The 18,116-nt window shown below is 37.1% G+C and overlaps 1 protein-coding gene and 1 pseudogene across 2 annotated transcripts; one reads left to right on the top strand and one right to left on the bottom strand.

Moving 5' to 3' along the window:
* The first annotated feature begins 4,647 nt into the window (after positions 1–4,647).
* LOC113332331 lies at positions 4,648–13,475 on the top strand (annotated as a pseudogene).
* LOC113332532 (uncharacterized protein C1450.15-like) lies at positions 13,362–16,993 on the bottom strand. 2 transcript variants are annotated; one of them, XM_026579076.1, is made up of 8 exons: positions 16,750–16,993; positions 16,578–16,643; positions 16,441–16,483; positions 14,859–14,913; positions 14,708–14,756; positions 14,446–14,513; positions 14,181–14,289; positions 13,362–13,744 (listed from the first exon to the last, which is right to left on the bottom strand). In XM_026579076.1, the coding sequence occupies exons 1-8, from the start codon at positions 16,933–16,935 to the stop codon at positions 13,628–13,630; spliced, it is 693 nt and encodes a 230-aa protein (XP_026434861.1). In that variant the 5' UTR covers positions 16,936–16,993; the 3' UTR covers positions 13,362–13,627. The 2 variants fall into 2 exon arrangements, with proteins under 2 accessions (XP_026434861.1, XP_026434862.1); XM_026579077.1 differs by lacking the exon at positions 14,708–14,756.
* Positions 16,994–18,116: the final 1,123 nt, after the last annotated feature.

Genomic DNA, 18,116 nt, shown 5'->3' with positions numbered 1-18,116 from the left:
TACAATCTCAACCGTGAAATTATTTTCCCAATCCGTATGAGTGGATCAAACAAAATCTGGTCCGTCCAACATTTTCATTCACCCACCAAACCCTCCCTCAACCACTCGAACTCTATCTCTTTCTCTATTTCTTCCTCTCCTCTTCCTCTCCCCCGAAGAACACCTCTCTTCTTCTCTCAATACCTATTCTTCATCTTCATTTCTTGATTGAATCGACCCATATTAGTTCTCATCTGCAATTTCCGATGAAAAACATCACAACCTCAGTCACAGAAACTCATCAATCGAATACCTCAGATCCACCTTCTACAAACCCTAAATCAAACGAAACCCAACTTTAATCGTAATATGCTACCGATTTCTTCTTTCACTGATTCAATCTCAGAACCCCTTTCAATACGTAATATGCGATTTAGGGATCAAATCTGGATGAATTTGCATATTTGTTGTTGTTGATATTCATGGGAAGTTAGGATTTTTTTTAAGATGATACTGTGGATTTGATGGAGATTGCTTAAGGGTCTGTTAATGACTAGATTTCGAAGTTTATAAGGAAACTGAAGATTGGGTTCAAGTTAGTTCTGAAATCAGTAAAAAGGTGAGCTCGAGATTAAAGATGGTGAAGAATCAGAGGAGAAGAATTCAAGATTCTCAGGAGTGAGGGTTTGAGAGTAAAGTTGGGGGTTTCTCTCGATTTGATTGTTGTTGTAGCCGAGAACAAAAAATACAGGGTTTGATTGAGATATGGGTTATGGCTTGAATGAATTTGAGCTGATGAATTGAACCGAGATAGAAGAGATGGTAGTGGATTTGATTGCAGAAGGTGGTGCTGTGTTTTATACCAATTGTTTTTATGGGAAAGAGGACTAGTTTGGAGTTGAGATCGATGGGGGTTTCATATTTTTTTAGTCAAGAACAAAAGATGAAGAAGATACATATACTGAGAAGGTAGATTTGTCATGATCTCAAGAACAAGAGTAGGATTAAGTTTATGAAACCGAAATAGAGTGAATTTGATGTATGGTTAGGACAGGTGAAGCTCCAGAATGTGATGCTGTGTGAGTTGTAAACAATATTGCAGAGATGAAGAACAATGTGTTGGTGGTGTTAATTCACAACAAAGATGAAGTCCATATGGTAGTGGTGACTTATTATGATTAGCTTCTGGTGGTGTTGTGTTGTTGTATGCAGTGAAAGAAGGATGGGTTTGGTTTGTTTCTGCTGTTACATGTGATGGCAAGCTGGTGTTGCAGGTGATGTTGCAATGGAATTGGAATGGGTATTTGCAGTGAGGTTGTATCTGCTTAAGCCATTTGATGTTGCTGACAAATTTGCTGAATTAAGTGCTACTGAAATTGAAGGAGGAGAGGAGGGCATCTAGAGAGTTGTCTTGCCAGGTGAAAATTGCTAAGTTCTTTGTTTGAGTTTCTGTTTAATTATTGTTATTAGTGATGTAGATACACTTTTCTAATTTCTAATTACTCATTTTTGGTTTTGTGGTCCTGTAGATACATGATGAAGCGAAAAAGTTCTCTTATCAGACTGGTGTTAAAGTCGCTGTTGCATATGGTGGAGCACCGACGCACAAACAGGTTTGTTGCTCGCCCGCATACTTATTTTGTTTGTATTCACTGGATATGTTAGTTGGTATAATTCTTTGAGTAGATTTTGGAAGTGCAGTTGATTTTTTTCAGCATTTTAAAATGTCGTATATCACATCATTTGTAGTTGTACTATGTTCTTCGTTCACACACATACAGGAGTTCCATGTTTTATTTTTTTGTAGGTGCATTTGATCTTAAGTAGTGAATGTGGCTTTTTATTGATTGTCCATGGATTGAGTCTAACAATCCATAATTATAGCCTATGGTATTGACATCTGCTAACTATTGAGAGATGCACTGCCTTTTTTTTAATTGAGGCGCAGTTGATCTTTTCTACCCTGCCGTTTGTTAAATACTATGAACATTTGTGTGTCATCTATAAAGCAAATAAATTTGTTTGTTTAAGAAGAAGATTTAAGTCTGAATATTTTAGAGTAGCTAAAGATTATAAACATTAACCTTGCAGTACTTGCACAGAAGTGTTACATTTTCAGCTCTAGTGAGCTTATTAGCTTAAGCTCGAGTTTGTTTCAACTTCAGCTCTCGCTTATGGCTTGTGTGAGACAATGACATTACAAAGTTTTGGTGGAATATTTTTTCTTTCCTTCACTTTTTTATTATTGCATGCCTTAACCCTGTTGCAGTTTCTTTGTTAATGGTTGGTCAAGTGCAAATATGGGTTTTAAAACTGTGATATGTTTGTTTGAGCGTGACCTTTTCTGGTTGTGCAGGGATGCCATTCATGCTAGAGATTTAGAACACCAGCAGGCATGGTCTCGAGTTCAAAGTCCATAATCTTAACTGGATGAACATGGCTTGGAGATCTGGTTTACAATCTCCTATGCGTTCAAGAGATGCAACTCCAATACAGACACCGCCTGTCGTTGAGCCTTGGTGCCGAGATATTCTTAGTTTGTCTACGGAATGTCAACTGATAGTGCATGACTTTTCACAAAATCTCAAGGATGTGGTGCAGCAGCAACAAGTAACAACTTCTGTAACAGAAAGATTATTGGTGCACAACATTTTGCAGCAGCTGCTGTTGCTTAAATGGTTTTTTCCGTAAACTAAGCATCTCCTCTTGATGGTGATGGGCACGAAAGGTTTGTGTTTGCCTGGGATTCTCATCACGGATACCAGCAAGTCAATGGTGAGAAGTTACACGATTCCAAATTCGAATCAACACAGTTGCATACTAGGGTGAATGTTCTCATATACATCTTAATCTTTTTAGAGTGTGTTTTGGAAACTCCACTTTTGTAACAAACATCTATATCACTGCCATTTTTTGAATGTGTGTTTAAGACTAGCAGGTTAACTTGAATGAATGTAAATGTGTTACATTGGTACGTTAATGCGAATGTGAATTATTTTCGGCAATTCGGTTTCGGCCCTAATTTTTTTTTTCAAAATAGTATTATGCACACAACTCCAAACAAAAGTTGTATTTTCGTATTCATCTACTAAAAACAGAAGTTGTTACTTTAAATATTACAATCCTTAAGGGTGTTGTGTTAGACATTATGACTATACTGGTAATTGTTGTTGCATATGTTTCTATGATATGCTACTTATGTTGTCCACGATTGTTCTACAATACAAGCAAGAGTTGTGTTAGGTTATCAAAAAAAATCGAAAGAGAATCACAACATTGACAAACTATTGTCGAACCATGAATCACATCACCTTTTACAACACTTGTCAACCATTGTAGAAAAACTTGGACTTTCTACAATACCCCCGTTCCACAATGCATGAAATGGAGTTGTCGTAGGGGTACTGCAACTCTTATCTTGTGTCATCAATGATGATTTTTCCCGTAGTGTTGAATTCGCCATAAATTTCCTAGCCATGATAGAATTTTTGTTTGTCGAAGTTATTCTGAAATTATATATCTTTATTTGTTTGTTGAAGTCATTCTGAAATTGTATATCTTTATAACCGTTTGGATACACATTTTTTGATTTTTAGAAGCTAAAAAACAAGAAGTTAATTTGGTTATGAAATTTTAAAACGACTTCCAAAAACTGAAAAGTCAACTTGTTATAAAACAAAATAATTTTGCTTTTAACTTCTACTTATCGAAAAATTATTTTTGTACACCAGCTATAAATTAGCTTTTTACTTTTACTTAAAGAAATCTAAAAGTAACTTTTTAAAATCAGCGTGCTATAACTCTACATTGTGACGCCAGTTGGCTCCACCACGTCCACATGATAGCGAGAAAGAAAATCGTACAACAATCCAAATCATGGAACTGAATAAGAACTCGGCGCATCTTCTTAGATTTAATTTGTTCAAGTTCATGATCCAACACGAAGCTGTCGATTGCTTTCCCAGCTGATTTTGATGCTCAAGACTCACACCAAAACCCCAATGCATTTTCATTACAATGTGGCGCATTTTCATCCCGCCCAAATTCAAAATCACTTTCTCGCTCTCTCTCTCTCAAAATCGACGAATTTCAACACCAGATCTCGTCATCTTCTCGTCGATCACGCTTTGTGATAGGCCATCTCCCTTAACAGCATCAACGCCAGGTTCTCACTGAATCCTCTTCTCCTGTCTTCTTTCTATTTAATTTTCAATTTCACTAATTTAAGCTGATGCTAGGTTTTGAAAATTCTGAATTTATTTTGAAAATTTATTTCGTAGATTTGGATTCGATAATTGTTAAAAGGATTCTGAAATGTTTGACTAGATTTGATTAATTAGTACGATTTGTTTTCATGAGCTGTTTGAGCTAAATGCAAATCAGTTGCGGTTTTAATAGATTAGAGTTAAGGATCTAGTTAATTGTTAGTTTTGGTGGTGGAGGAGTTGGTTGTGGTTCAGGAGGTGGTGGTGTTGGTGGAGGACTTGGTCATGGTTCAGTAGGTGTTGTTGGTGGAGGAGTTTGTCAGTTCAGGAGGTAATGTTGTTGGTGAAAGAGTTGGTCACGGTTCAGGACTTGGCTATGCTCAGGAGGTGGTGCTGGTTATGGTTTAGTAGGTGTTGTTGTTGGTGTAGGAGTCGGTCATGGTTCAGGCTTGGTATAGTCTTTGCACCCTGAAGGCAGGGTGCAGGAATGATTTGAATCCTCGAGTAAGTTCACCTGTAGTTTGTATTAGTGGTGCAGATAATTCACCATCCACGGCAACATATTCTTGTTATGATACACCAAAGAAAACTACTGTATGGAGTTCATTTGATACGTCTCGGAAATCTTCTGAAAGTTCAATTCCTGAAAAAGTGCTAAATCACCAGAACTTCGTTGATTCCAATTCCATGGTTGGTAAACCTGTAGTAAGCACTAGCACTTCTTTGCCAGAAAGGTCTAATGCTGCAGTAACTTTCAGAGATTCAAAAAATGCCTTATGGGAGAGATGAAGCAATGATCTTCCCAGATCCTGTTAGTAATGAATTTATTGACCATGGGCTAGGTGAAAGCTTTGCTGATGTTTTTGATGATGATGAGTTCTTTCAGGTAACATGCGCTCATTATCATATTTCATGATGTAAGTAGTATTGTAATAAAACTTCAATCTGAAGCTTAAAATTTTTCTGTTCTTCATTTCTTGATTTCAGAATCTTGATGTGGATCAAATCATTCACAAACAATTCCGCTCAACTTGCACTCAACAATTATCAATGCCTGAGCTTCCACCTTTCACCCCAGTTGTACAAATGGATAACTGTAGAAGTGCTGAAGGGACATGTTTGCCACCAGAGTTATCCGCGAACTGTGTTCATGGACTTAAGTTATATTCTTTGTGTTCTGATCAACTCTGCCCATCTCATTTTCTCGTTTTTTTTTTTTTGATACATATTACTAAAATTGATCCAGGTAGCACTTTGCCCGGAAGCTGCAACTCATTTGCAGGAGATGAAGGAGTTACTAATTTCCATATCAAATGATCTAAGAAACTCACCTCAGTTAAAGAAGCTTAGCCAGGATAGGTTAGTCCCTCTTTTGTGTATGTACTGTTCCCCAGTTATCTTTCCTAATACACTCATTGATTCTAAGAGAAACTATCAAATACCATTAATTTATCTTTTCACTCATAACCAGGTTGCAGTTGAGCAAGGAAGTTAAGCTTCTTGAAATTATCTCCAGGCTTCATCGCTGAATGAAGATAGACAGAATTTACGTTTTTCAGCATCCACCACTGCATGCAGGGGTTCCAAACCTGAGACACCAGCAACCACATCCAGGATTGGTCCTCTGAGATTTGATGCTCCAGTCCATATGCATACCGATTTTAACTACTGTATTAGTGGGGCGACCTCATCATTGTCATTATCTTCTGTGGGTAGCTGTCACACCAGGCTCTCTGGAAAGGGAAGCCTTTACTCAAAAGATCATTGATGTTAAATATGTCGACGGATCGAATGACAAGGGATGTTGGAGTAGTAGTAACTTTCCATGGACTGAAGAGCTGGAGGTTCGTTTCTAAACTACATAAGTGAATCTAATGGTATGCCTATATGTATGCACGTTATCTCCACGAATCCCACCAAAAGGTATATTCAAATTCCAGTGAGTAAGGTATATAGATACTCATAAGTATCGGTGGTGCTTATCTATTGTTTTTCTTTTGAAGTATCTTTCAAGAGCAGCAGATCATCGACTTATTGTATCAACAGATGTCCATCCTAATGGAAACAGTCTGAAAGTTATAAGATTGTTTTGGCAACATATTAATATCCTCATAATAAGTTCGTGTAAGTCTAACTGTAGCGGGTAACAATGTTCGCAATCCCCATGGGAAGCTAGTACTTGAAGAGTGCATGCAGTTCTGTTTGTCTGTAGTCATATATCTAAGATACATCTCTTCTGACAATTAGTATTATACAAGTGTCTTACAACTTCTTCTGAATTTTAGTGCATTGCTTCAGGCCAATAACTGGAAAGTATTTGGGAATCGTTCGTTTCGCCTCAATCAGAGGGAGGTGATTAATGCTACAATGAGCGGCTGTGATGTTTTTGTTTTGATGCCAACTGGAGGCGGAAAGAGTTTGACATACCAGGTAGGAAAATAACTATGAGCTTCTATGCCTGTGCATAAATCAATGACCATTCATAATAAAGAATTATATCACATTGTCCTGGACTCTGGTGTAACCTGAGACATGTTCCATAAAGAAAGTGGGTAACAATTTTATCTCAGTTTTCACTAGGTTAATAGGGTTTGCTAGTGGCCTTAGTCTTCTCTTGGATGAAACTAAACTGTTAAAGGCGCACACTGCATAAAAACTAGTGATTATGATTCTTTAGGATGTCATTTTCATTTTTTTGCTCTCCACTCTTCTCTTTCGCCAGAAAGAGTTATTGGGTGTCATTCAACATAAGCAACAACACTGAATGCTCCTTCTTTGGCGGTCTCGAAAAATCTGACGGAAGCAGAAAATGCATATCAAGTTATATCGTGTATTTTATTAACCCAATTAGTTCCTTTCTTAAACTCCATGGTGTTCTCCACAGCTTCCTGCTCTTATATGTGAGGGTGTAACCTTGGTGATTTCACCTCTTGTCTCTCTCATTCAAGATCAAATTATGCATTTGCATCAGGTACTGTATATTTATGTTACTTTCTATTAATTAATGGTTTTGACTTCTCTTTCTCCTATCAGATTTTAGTTTGACAATTCATCTGAATTGCTTGAATTAGGCCAATATCCCTGCTGCTCATTTGAGTGCCAATATGGACTGGACTGAACAGCAAGAGATATTTAGAGAACTGAGCTCTGGTTGCTGTAAATACAAGTTATTATACGTCACTCCTGAGAAAGTTGCTAAGTGAGTGCTTTCTCACTCTAATTTTTAGATATATATGAATGTGCTGATTAGTTAATGGCCGCATTTCCTGTTTATTTTATGTTCACCTTGCTTTCATTTCATCTAAGTACGTAACAGAACCCTCAGTAAACCAGTTCTGCTTCCATTGAGGTACTTAATAAGCCATTTGTTACCTTACCCTAAATTAGAGAAAGTACAAAATTGCTTTTGGTATGATTACTAAATGAGCTGCACTTTTCTATAAATATTAAAAAGAGTTAATGAGGCTTGGGGAACCTTTTCTGTAATGAGAAACCTTGGAATTTAGTACTGTCCTTAATGTTCGCATGACACTGATTTGAGTGCAGGAGTGATGTTTTGTTGAGACAATTGGAAAATTTGCATGCACGTCAATCTCTTTCGAGGATAGTTGTGGATGAAGCTTATTGTGTAAGCCAATGGGGGCATGACTTTAGACCGGACTATCAGGTTCGACTAAAAAGTCTTTTCATTTTCATACTGTAATGGTTGCTTTGTGCATATCTGTGTACGTTCGATTTGTTTCCTATAATGCGTTTGTATTTTGTAGTATAGACATGCACATAGGGGAATTCTTGTCATTTTCTTGAGATATATGTACATTTACATTTTTAGAGATGGAAATCAACTTGCACCCAGTTTTCTTTTTTCTTTTTTGTTTTTAATTCATTTACATGCTGTTTACACTTGCCTGTAGAACCTAGATAGCGGATCTTGATCTGTATTCTGAGACATAATCTATGACAATTCAAGGATCATCCCATGCTTACCATAGCTGGTTTAAGCTAATAATAGAGTGGATAGCAAGCGTATGTTTTCACTGATGTGTCCTTGGCATGTAAAATATGAGTGGAGATCTCATTTCCCCTTTGCTCTCTTTCCAGAGTCTTGGCATTTTGAAACAAAAGTTTCCGAATACTCCAGTATTGGCTTTAACTGCTACTGCAACAGCAAGTGTTAAAGAAGATGTTGTCCAAGCTCTTGGTCTTGTAAATTGCATTGTTTTTACGCAGAGTTTCAATCGTCCAAATTTGTGGCAAGTATCAAAATATATTATATGCTTTGCAATATTTTTACTCCATATTTGACAAGCCTCACTAATGGCGACTTGCAGGTACTCCACGGTTCCCAAGACAAATAACTGTTTGGAGGACATTGACAAATTCATTAGAGACAACCATCTTGATGAATGTGGCATTATATATTGTCTTTCCAGAATGGACTGTGAAAAAGTTGCGGAGAAGTTGCAGGTTTGTCTCTCTCTCTCTCTCTTTCTCTTTTTTGTCTGAGAGTTTGGATGACACTGAAGGCTTAGATTGTTTTCAAAGCCAAACTCTTCAACCTAGTGCTGGCAGCGGGCAGTATGCAATTGTTACTTTTTTAATGTCCAAACACCACATTAATGTCCAAACACCACATTGATAGATTTGAACTGGGTGGAAAGAGGAGAACACGGTTTTACACTGTTTTGAACTTAGGATGTGATTCATCTGTTGAAATCAGTTCTTCTAACAAAGTCATTCCTTGAGAATTGTTTTACGAAATGTCAGTGAGTGTGGCACATAGTTGGATCCTTATTTACTCTTCTATCTGGGACACTGGCACACTATCCTGTTCTACACATGCAATCCTCCTAAATGAAGTTATAAGCATGCCTGACATGGTCATTGATCCATCACAACTACAGTTTCCACGTCTCCTGCTTGTGCATTATTGTACTTTCTAGATTCTGTCATGTTTGCTCTATTCATAAGAGAAATAATAGAATGAATAGAAGGGAATTGAGGTACAGAATCTCCTAGGCTGAGAAAGTTTTGAGGTGGATGAAGAAAATGTGCGTTCTTAACCGCATCTGTACAAGAAGTTGTAACCATTCTCATATCATATTTCATAATCAGGAAGACTTACCTAATTTATTAGTGTCATTACCTTGAATGGCAGTCGAGTTCTACTAGTGAAAACTGCTTTAATGTGGATCCAAAAGTTTGGTATCGAGAAATTTGCTCATTAGGTTTGATTTTACAATTAAAGGTTGTTTTGATGTTCAGGAGTGTGGTCACAAAGCATCGTTTTACCATGGTAGCATGGACCCTGACCAACGAGCATTTGTTCAAAAGCACTGGAGTGAAGATAAGGTCAATATAATGTGTGCAACAATAGCATTCGGAATGGGTAAAATTGATTTTTCTCCTAATTTACTCTGCCATTGCTCATATATATTTCGTATTTTGACCTATACATAATTACATATTGCAGGCATTAACAAACCTGATGTCCGCTTTGTCATCCATCATTCACTTCCAAAATCAATCGAAGGTTACCATCAGGTCATACTTTAAACGCAAACCTGAAAATTGACTTGGACAGACTTCAGTGATTCGCTTATAGTATGCGGTTGGTGGTAGTTTTCACTAGTAGTTATAATAATACACAAGCTATACTTTTAAGTAATAGTTGGCTTACTATACTTCTCCACTTATAGGAGTGCGGCCGTGCTGGTAGAGATGGTCACCGGTCATCGTGTGTATTATATTACAGCTACACTGATTACGTAAGCATCTCAGATATGTATCCTCCCATTCAATTATAATAGTAGTTATAACTTGTGACTTTTATTCCTGTCAAATTACTCGTATATCTTGTTTGTTCACCTTCAAAATGACAGTATTGCGTCTGAAATAGAACATTCCCGTTTTATTAGCAGAAAATTTTCTTTACAATCAATTACTTGAAAGGCCAAGGGACATAAGTACTCCATCTATTATTATCTTTATAAATTTTGGGTTCCGCTTTTTGTCAGACTGCTTTTTCTGATTTGGGCAGATTCGAGTCAAGAATATGCTTACTCATGGAGCCGTGGAGCCAGGTCCATTTGCAGCTGGATCTAGGCGCACTTCTTTGACAAATTCAAAGTTACTGGAGACGAATATTGACAATCTTTTGCGAATGGTCTGTAGCGCAGAAATCTTCTTTTTTTTGTTTGTTATGTGATTTAGATTGAGGATTGACAGAAGTGATTTTTTTTAAAATGTGCAACAGGTTAGCTATTGCGAAAATGATGTTGATTGCCGACGTTTCTTACAACTTATTCATTTTGGGGAAAAGTTTGATCCTATGGCGTGTAATAAAACTTGTGATAACTGTTCCAAGTCTTTAACTCATATCGAAAAGGATGTAACAGGCGTAGCAAAGCAATTGGTGAAAATCAATTCTCTAGTTATTTGCATTTGCATTTGCAGTGCTTGGACTCGTTCAAGTAATCATTTATTTCTTCCTGATCCTCAGGTTGAATTAGTTAAGTCAACAGGACAGAAAAATTCATCATCGCATATCCTGGAATTCTTCAGAGGTTCCATGAGCCAAATTGTAAGTTGATATGATAAAAATGTTTTCCAATTTGCTGGCTTCATATAACTGACCTTGGTGATACTGGCGATTAAAAACTCAGGTTAAGAAGCATCGATACGACTTGGTGAAGCATCATGGAGCTGGGAGACACCTTGAAAAGGGCGAAGCATCCCGAATTCTGCATCATCTTGTTACTTAGGAATTTCTTGTGGAGAAAGTTAAGAGAAGTGATTATGGATCCGTATCATCAGTGTTGAAGGTGCCGCAGTCCTTTAGTTCAATTTCTGCACACAAAATTGTTAGTCTCTGAATCTTGCTTTAACTATTTACTGTCTTTATCCTGGTCTTTAGGTAAATGAGTCCAAGTTCTACAATCTTTGCCATGGTGGAAAGAAAATTATTTTAAGGTGCGAAAACTGTTTCTCTTGGTTGCTTGTTTCATTCCTTACGGAGTTGCTTGTTCTTCGGTCAAGCTTTGCGTCATGTGTTGCTCATTAATTCTCGTTATCAATAAAAGATACCCAATAAGTAGTAGTTTCGAGGAGCAAGTAGTCGGGCATCTTAATATGTGATATTTTATAGATAAGTTCACTTTGAGTCTATTTTCAAGAGCTCTCTGTCCCATATCAGTTGAACTTTGTTTAAGTAGCCATCCATAGAAGAGGGGTGCGACAGGAAAGCAGTGCTAAGATAGATATTTGGATTTTGTGGGTTAGGAAGCCTATATATGCTTCTTTGCCGATATTCACAAGCTTTCATGCAAGGGTAAACATGCATTTTTCATGTTTGCCGTATTAAAATGAGAAGAAATATAAATGAGACAAGTGACTTACATAGGCAAATAAATCTCAATCTATTGAATTGGCAAATATAAATTAGACAGAGCTTAGTCCATTAACTTTCAACCTAGACAGATTCATGTTCATATCACCAGGGGATCCAACAACAAAGCTGCTTGACCCAAGTTTAGCTCATCCCTGCAAAATTTGGCTTATGGAAAGCCCTTAGTTGATCTAAGTAATTACAGCATCAAAGTTGATTGAAAATAGATTTTGAAGTTTGAAGACTGAAAACTGAAGAGGTTAGGATTTCATTCGATGTTTGCCATGTTGTTGCTTATTATAATGTGAGAAAGGAATGACAGACTGTCTGCATATTTTGAGGCCCTATGGGCACCAAATGCAGACATGTTTAGGATCTTATTCCTACATGCCGCTCCACTTCATAATTATTGGACGCCATCATCAGTTCAAATTGTAGTGTTCACTACAAATATCGGTTGAGCTGTGAAATTGTAGTATGTGCTTTTGAAGCTTTACTTTGATGAAACTGATTTTTATTAATGGAATGTCTTTTTGTTTGTAAGATATAGATGCATCTATCTTTTAGTAATAGGTTAATCTTATATTGAATAGATATTAACGTTCAACACTATGCAAGTCCAGAAAAATGCTAACTAAGTTTTAGAAGTAGGCTTACTTTTATCCTGGTAAATCCAGCTTATAAAGCTGCCATGATAGGCTTATGTATTCTGTTTCTGTTGTCACTGATATACCTTTTAGGTTCCCGGCTCCCATGAAAACATCTAAACCTCTGGTGGCAAAAGATCCACTTGCCTCTTCAGGGAAGACGAACAACCCACAGGAAAATGAAGCTGACAAGGTAAATTACAGTCCATTTGCTGTACTTTGTGCTTTTGATGCCTGAGTAAATTCCATGCCCTTGAGCATTATCAATTAAAAACACTTGTTTGTCTTCGTTTTGCAGCCTCTTTCTGCCAAGATCTTTGATGCTTTGATGTTGCTTCGAAGTGATATTTTGGATACTGCTGCTGAAGGTGTTAATGCTCACCACATATTCACGTATGTTCTCCCTCCCGTTCATTTTCGTAAGGGCTTTATTTCCTTAGATTATTTGTCCCAATTGATATATGAAAATCAATAAATCATGATACCTCTCTCTCTCTCTCACTCCCTCACTCCCACAATAGGAGGCCTACATTACAACGTATCAGCGAAAGAATTCCCCAAACAAGAGAAGAACTTCTCGAGATCATAGGAAGGTAAACCTGTTTGCATTTGTACAGGAATCATTATGGGTGTTATTGTGAAATCTTACATTCGTTAACTCCACTGAATTTAGGGCAAAACTAGCCAAATATGGTGACCGGGTACTGGAATTGATCGAGCGTACAATCAAGGACTTCTACAGTAAGGGCAAGAGACGCCGCAGTGGTAGCGGTCATACTTCTGGAGCAAACCAGAGAAGTTTAACAGAATATTATAGTATAAACAAGAGAAGTAGCAGCAGTAGTAGTAGTGACAGTGGTACTAGTTCTGAGGCAAGCAAGAGGAGGAGAACTTTGACTGGCACAATCAAGTCAGGGTTCTAAAGTGGAAGATGATGGATTCACCAGTATACTTGATTATTGAAGAAAAGAGCAACATCAGATGAAGCTCTAAAAAAAAAATCCAACTTCGATGATTTTAATGCAGCCAAGTATGATCAACGCGTCGATACTGATCTAAACTGGGATGTCCTTGATGCTGGTCAAAATTGGGAGATAAGTTTATTATGCACAATGTCAGTAAGTTGTACCATACAAGTGATTCTCCTTCAAGGAATACATGTGTAATTAAAGTATATGTAATTAGTCATAAAAGATCTGTACAACACTATACCACGTTGTGGTTCTGAAAGTTATTATCTCTTAATTTCTTGTTCAAGGCAGTGAGTAAATGCCAATATCAGTTGAGCTTCCTTCTGCCTTTGCACTCTGGGACCAATTTTTGTCTAGATTATACCCATCTGTTGGATTAGGCAAATGAAATTCAACTGGAAGAGTAATTGGATTACATTGATTAAGCTATGAGTTAGGTCACTCTTCTTTGACAAGTTCTCTTCTTTCGCCAAACACAAGAACAAACCCTAGAGAAGCCACAATCCCAATCAAATAGCCAGCTACGGCTCCATAACTGACACAGACGGGCCACTCCTACACAAAGAAGAAGTAACGTTTGAGAATTGATTAAATTGAAAGCATAAACAAAGAACCAGACATTGAATAAGTATAGTATTTATAATAACAACTTGCTCAGCAAACAAATAACTGCAGTGAAGGCATAAGAAGAAATTTGGGAACTGAGTTTAAGATACTCTAACGAACTATGCATTTATATTTCTTTCGCAACTGATAAGTTGCCCAGGACAGAGGAATTATTGCTTTTTATCATGTTAAAAATAAAAGTTTGAATGCTTCAACAGGTTTGACGGACTTGGAACAAGTTTAACCCACACATAAGAGGAACACCTTAAGCTGGGGAAAATAAGGTGCTTACCGAAAAGAAGAGACAACGTTTTGTAGTTATAAGAAACAAAAACACATTTCTGACCGACGGACAAATGATAATTATAAGAGATGTGATCATCACCTGCCATTGCCTTTCCCAATCAAGTGGCATAGGCCAAGCTCCAAACCAGGCTCCAAGAAGAGCACCATGAGATGGTACACAGATGATAATATCAATAACTCCACCAGGCCTGAGATTAGATTATTCTATCTTTAATAATAATCGCAAATAAGACTGCAAAACTAAAATCACTCCAGGTTTTGAAATCTACAGCACCAATACCAATACAATGATAAAAAGAGAAGGGAAAAAAGAAGCAACGGGAAACATAGGAGAGAAGGCTTACTGAGTATGTGCAAATATGCGCAGCCAATCTTTACATGATGACCCAAAAACACAAGCAGTAGGAACAATCTACACACACAAAAAAAAGTCCACTTCTTACCACAAAAACTTACTAAGAGTCTAAAAAGAACTAAAAAATGAAGCCAAACAGAAGTCGGCAATTTTGTATCCAAACTTCACAAAAAAAAATCACAACTAAGAATACAATTAAACATCGAAGAATTCAAAAAGGACAGAAGAAGGGAACTGCATTGAGTACTCACACTGAACAATGACATAAGAAGAGACCAGTTAACTGTCTTTCCTAAATCCCTGTCCCAATGGCAAAACACACAGCTTAACTCAAGAAGGGAGAATACTAAAGACCCTGTACAATACTAAGTTTAGACTCCACGATAATAATCTGTTACTCACTGAATACCAATTGGTGCGCCCAACATAACACCGCAAAATGCCATTATCAGTGCCCCTGCAAGTTTATTTCAACATTTTCTTCGTAAACACAGTACAAGCATTAAGAACAATTCATACATAAACATCTCACTATAATATTGTAAAGGTCGATTTTGACCGGAGAGATTTTTACATGGAACTTGAGATCACATGAATACCCTTCAACTTACATTATTCCTTCCATTTTACTTACGTTCCTAGGATATCTTAGCATTTAAAACAACACGTTGAACCACCCATATATATCATCTCTCTGGATCAAATTTCATATCGCAATCTCAATTTATCTTAATGAAATTCTTTTTCTCAGTAGTTATTGTGATTCTAAACCAGTTTAAGCAACTGAGAACATTGGTGGTGGTGGTGCGAAAAAGAGAGTTCGAGATCAAAAGGGCTTAAAATCTTCAACCATGACTTCGTATAAAATCCACCGACATTGATACTTATAGCAGCTTCATTTTTGGAACCCATATAATAAATTCTATAAATCTATCATCTTTATAAGTTTTTACTCTAGATTTGGGGGTATTCATAATCATTTAGTCCGAGGAGTTGGAAAAATACAGTATTTGAAGACGCATAATAACAATTTAAAGAACTCGACATGATATTGGACTATGTATTTTACTTCTTTTTTCCCACTTACACTTAGACAGGATATTGGAACAAAATAATGTAAGCTATAGTTATAATGGATATGTCAACTCTAACTGTCTATGGAAATGCCTTGCAGGAAGTCAGGTGACTGCTTATTTATTATGCTATGTTTTTGGTCAGCTTATTTCAACTATTTAAATCTTTCAACTCTAATTGTCCGTAGAAATGCCTAGCGTTACGCGATCTTTTTGGTCATTAATGAATTAACCCAATGGTACTTTTTGAACTTGAACTCTCTGTGGAAATGCTTAATAGGAACTCGAGAATTACATAAGGCATTATGCTATGTTTTGATCATTACTAATGTATTAGATGCAGATTGGGGTTCACCGGAGTCTAGACTCATCTACCTAGCTCAACTTCGCACAGAAAATAGAATCAACGACAATGTACAAAAATATCATAAACCAGGATACAGTAATTTGGATGTAATATTGTTATAATGGGAGTTTAAGCTTTGTGCCAACTTTTTCTGTTAACAAAACTTTATGTTATCCTCCCTCAACAGGAAAACAACAACGTTTAAATTGTCAGAGCCCTAGAACCATTGGGCTAGCTGGACTTCCTGTGAAAAACGATAACGAACAGCAGAATCATAGAGATATCCATTTACAATAGCCAAGAAGAATGGCAATCGCATCGCGCGTGTGCCTCTGCTATACCCCATTGAAAAAAGATGATAACATTTACCAATTAAAGTCAGACAGTTACCAATTCATGACTACCCTAAACTTTTCATTTCACATTTAGCTCATTGAAGCATATTTATCTAGCACTTCAATCAAACAGCTTCCGTCCATGATTGACCATTTTTAAAATGAAAACATGAATACAAACTGAATTTCTGAACAATCGAATAGCAATTATAACATTGTTTATAACATACCAATGGGTAGACCAATGATTCCTCGCCCAACTGCCTTCCCATACTGTTAATCAAGCCACTAATAAATTCCAAAATAAATTATCCATAATTCTGATAAGGAAAAAAAAAAGAGAAGAAGTTTAACTTTTGTAACTTACAGAGCATTGTTGAGGATCTTGTCGTAAGAGACTGTATAGTAAAATCAGAATTGGACTTTGAACAACCTTTAAAATCCCAACAGAAACAACTTAGCTAAGTTAATCAAATTGTAAAATTGAACAGTAAAAAAAGAAAAGAATAATGAAGATGGAAAGGTATAGTTTTAATTACCCAGAGGAAAATTAGGGTTTGAGTTGGATTAGAGATGAGATTAATAGAGAAGAAATTTTGAGCAACCCAGTATGTAATTGCTAATCCTAAAACAGAGCTTGAATGTAACAAAAACGATGCGGAAACCGTAACGGAGTTGGGATGTTGGCCTCTGATTGACTGATTTGTGCCTGTTTTTTTCTCCATTTTTCCTTGAGAAATTGGTAGTACTTGTTGAGAGATCTCAGTGATTTCAAAAAAGAAAATGTTGTTTTCAGACGAAAGTCGGAAGCGAGAGGATTAGTGAATGTACTCTTCCACCTGACATGGGCTTGGGCCGCGAAAATTTCTTCAAACGGCCCGTCAAAGATCTTGCAGGCATACCATGAAAGTTGAATGTGAAAGTGAAAACTACGGGGAAATCCATTCTCCCAGACTTTTCCACTATGAAAACCACGCTCAGAAAAATACAGGCGCGCACCCATTTTCTGGAAGAAAATCATTCTCAAACCCATAATTTCTGAAATTATGTTTCGGTCTTTTTTTTCTTCTTCTTCTCAGATTCGTATCTCCCTACACCTTTCTTTCCTATCTGCCGACGGAGTCTAAAATCTCGATTGAGATTAGAAATTGCAGCAACCAAGTTGGGTCCGTTTGTCAACTGGATTGGGTGTATTCAAGGGTTCGTTTGTGATTCGAATCATCTACAGTTGAGGTAATGTTTGAGAGGAAGAAGTTAGGATCTGATCTGTTGATGTAATTGATTGTAATTGATTGTGAATGAAGTTTTAGAAGATCAGATAAGGAATTTGGTGAAGTTCCAAAACTGAAATCAACAAAGAAAAGGGGATCTGGGACTGATTGACTAAATGGGTTTTGGTGGTTGTGTTCGAAGAATCGGGAGCTCGAGATGATGTAGAAGTTTGGGTTGTATTTTAACTCAAGAGAGCCAAGAAAGAAGAATTTATTACATCCCCTCTTTTCTCTGTCCAAGAGATGTTGATGTTGTGGTTGATTGTGACAGTAAATGATGATGATTGAGTCTAGTTTATAATTCCTGGAAGAAGTGGAGTTATTGGGTTGTGTTGAATGTGAAATTGCAGAAATTGGAGAGCTGAAGGAGATGGTTTCTCAACATACAACAACGCCATCAGGTAGCGTATATCAACTGTTCGACAGAAAAGCTGAACCACCATCTTATTACCACCTAGTTCGCAGCTGTTACAATGGTTGCTGCTATGGGCATTTCTGATTATCTGGGTCGTGTAAGAAGAGGAGAAGAAACAAATGCTGCTGCAGATGTTTGTGTGGGTGTTGTGTGCTGTTGTCGTGGGTTTGAAACCAGCAAGATATCGAAGGATACATGGTGTCTATGGTGAGGGTTTGGT

Source organism: Papaver somniferum, unplaced genomic scaffold (genome assembly GCF_003573695.1).
Source record: "Papaver somniferum cultivar HN1 unplaced genomic scaffold, ASM357369v1 unplaced-scaffold_131, whole genome shotgun sequence".
Lineage (NCBI taxonomy): Eukaryota > Viridiplantae > Streptophyta > Magnoliopsida > Ranunculales > Papaveraceae > Papaver > Papaver somniferum.
This window is presented reverse-complemented; position numbering and strand designations above follow the sequence as displayed.

What these genes read in the sequence shown, in the direction of transcription:
- LOC113332532 (XM_026579076.1), bottom strand. Translation starts at nt 16,935, where the DNA reads ATGGAGAAAAAAACAGGCACAAATCAGTCAATCAGAGGCCAACATCCC. An exon ending in AAACCCTAATTTTCCTCTGG is followed by an intron (nt 16,644 to 16,749) that starts GTAATTAAAACT and finishes GGGATTTTAAAG; the next exon opens with GTTGTTCAAAGTCCAATTCT. An exon ending in GGCGCACCAATTGGTATTCA is followed by an intron (nt 14,757 to 14,858) that starts GTGAGTAACAGA and finishes CCATTGGGACAG; the next exon opens with GGATTTAGGAAAGACAGTTA.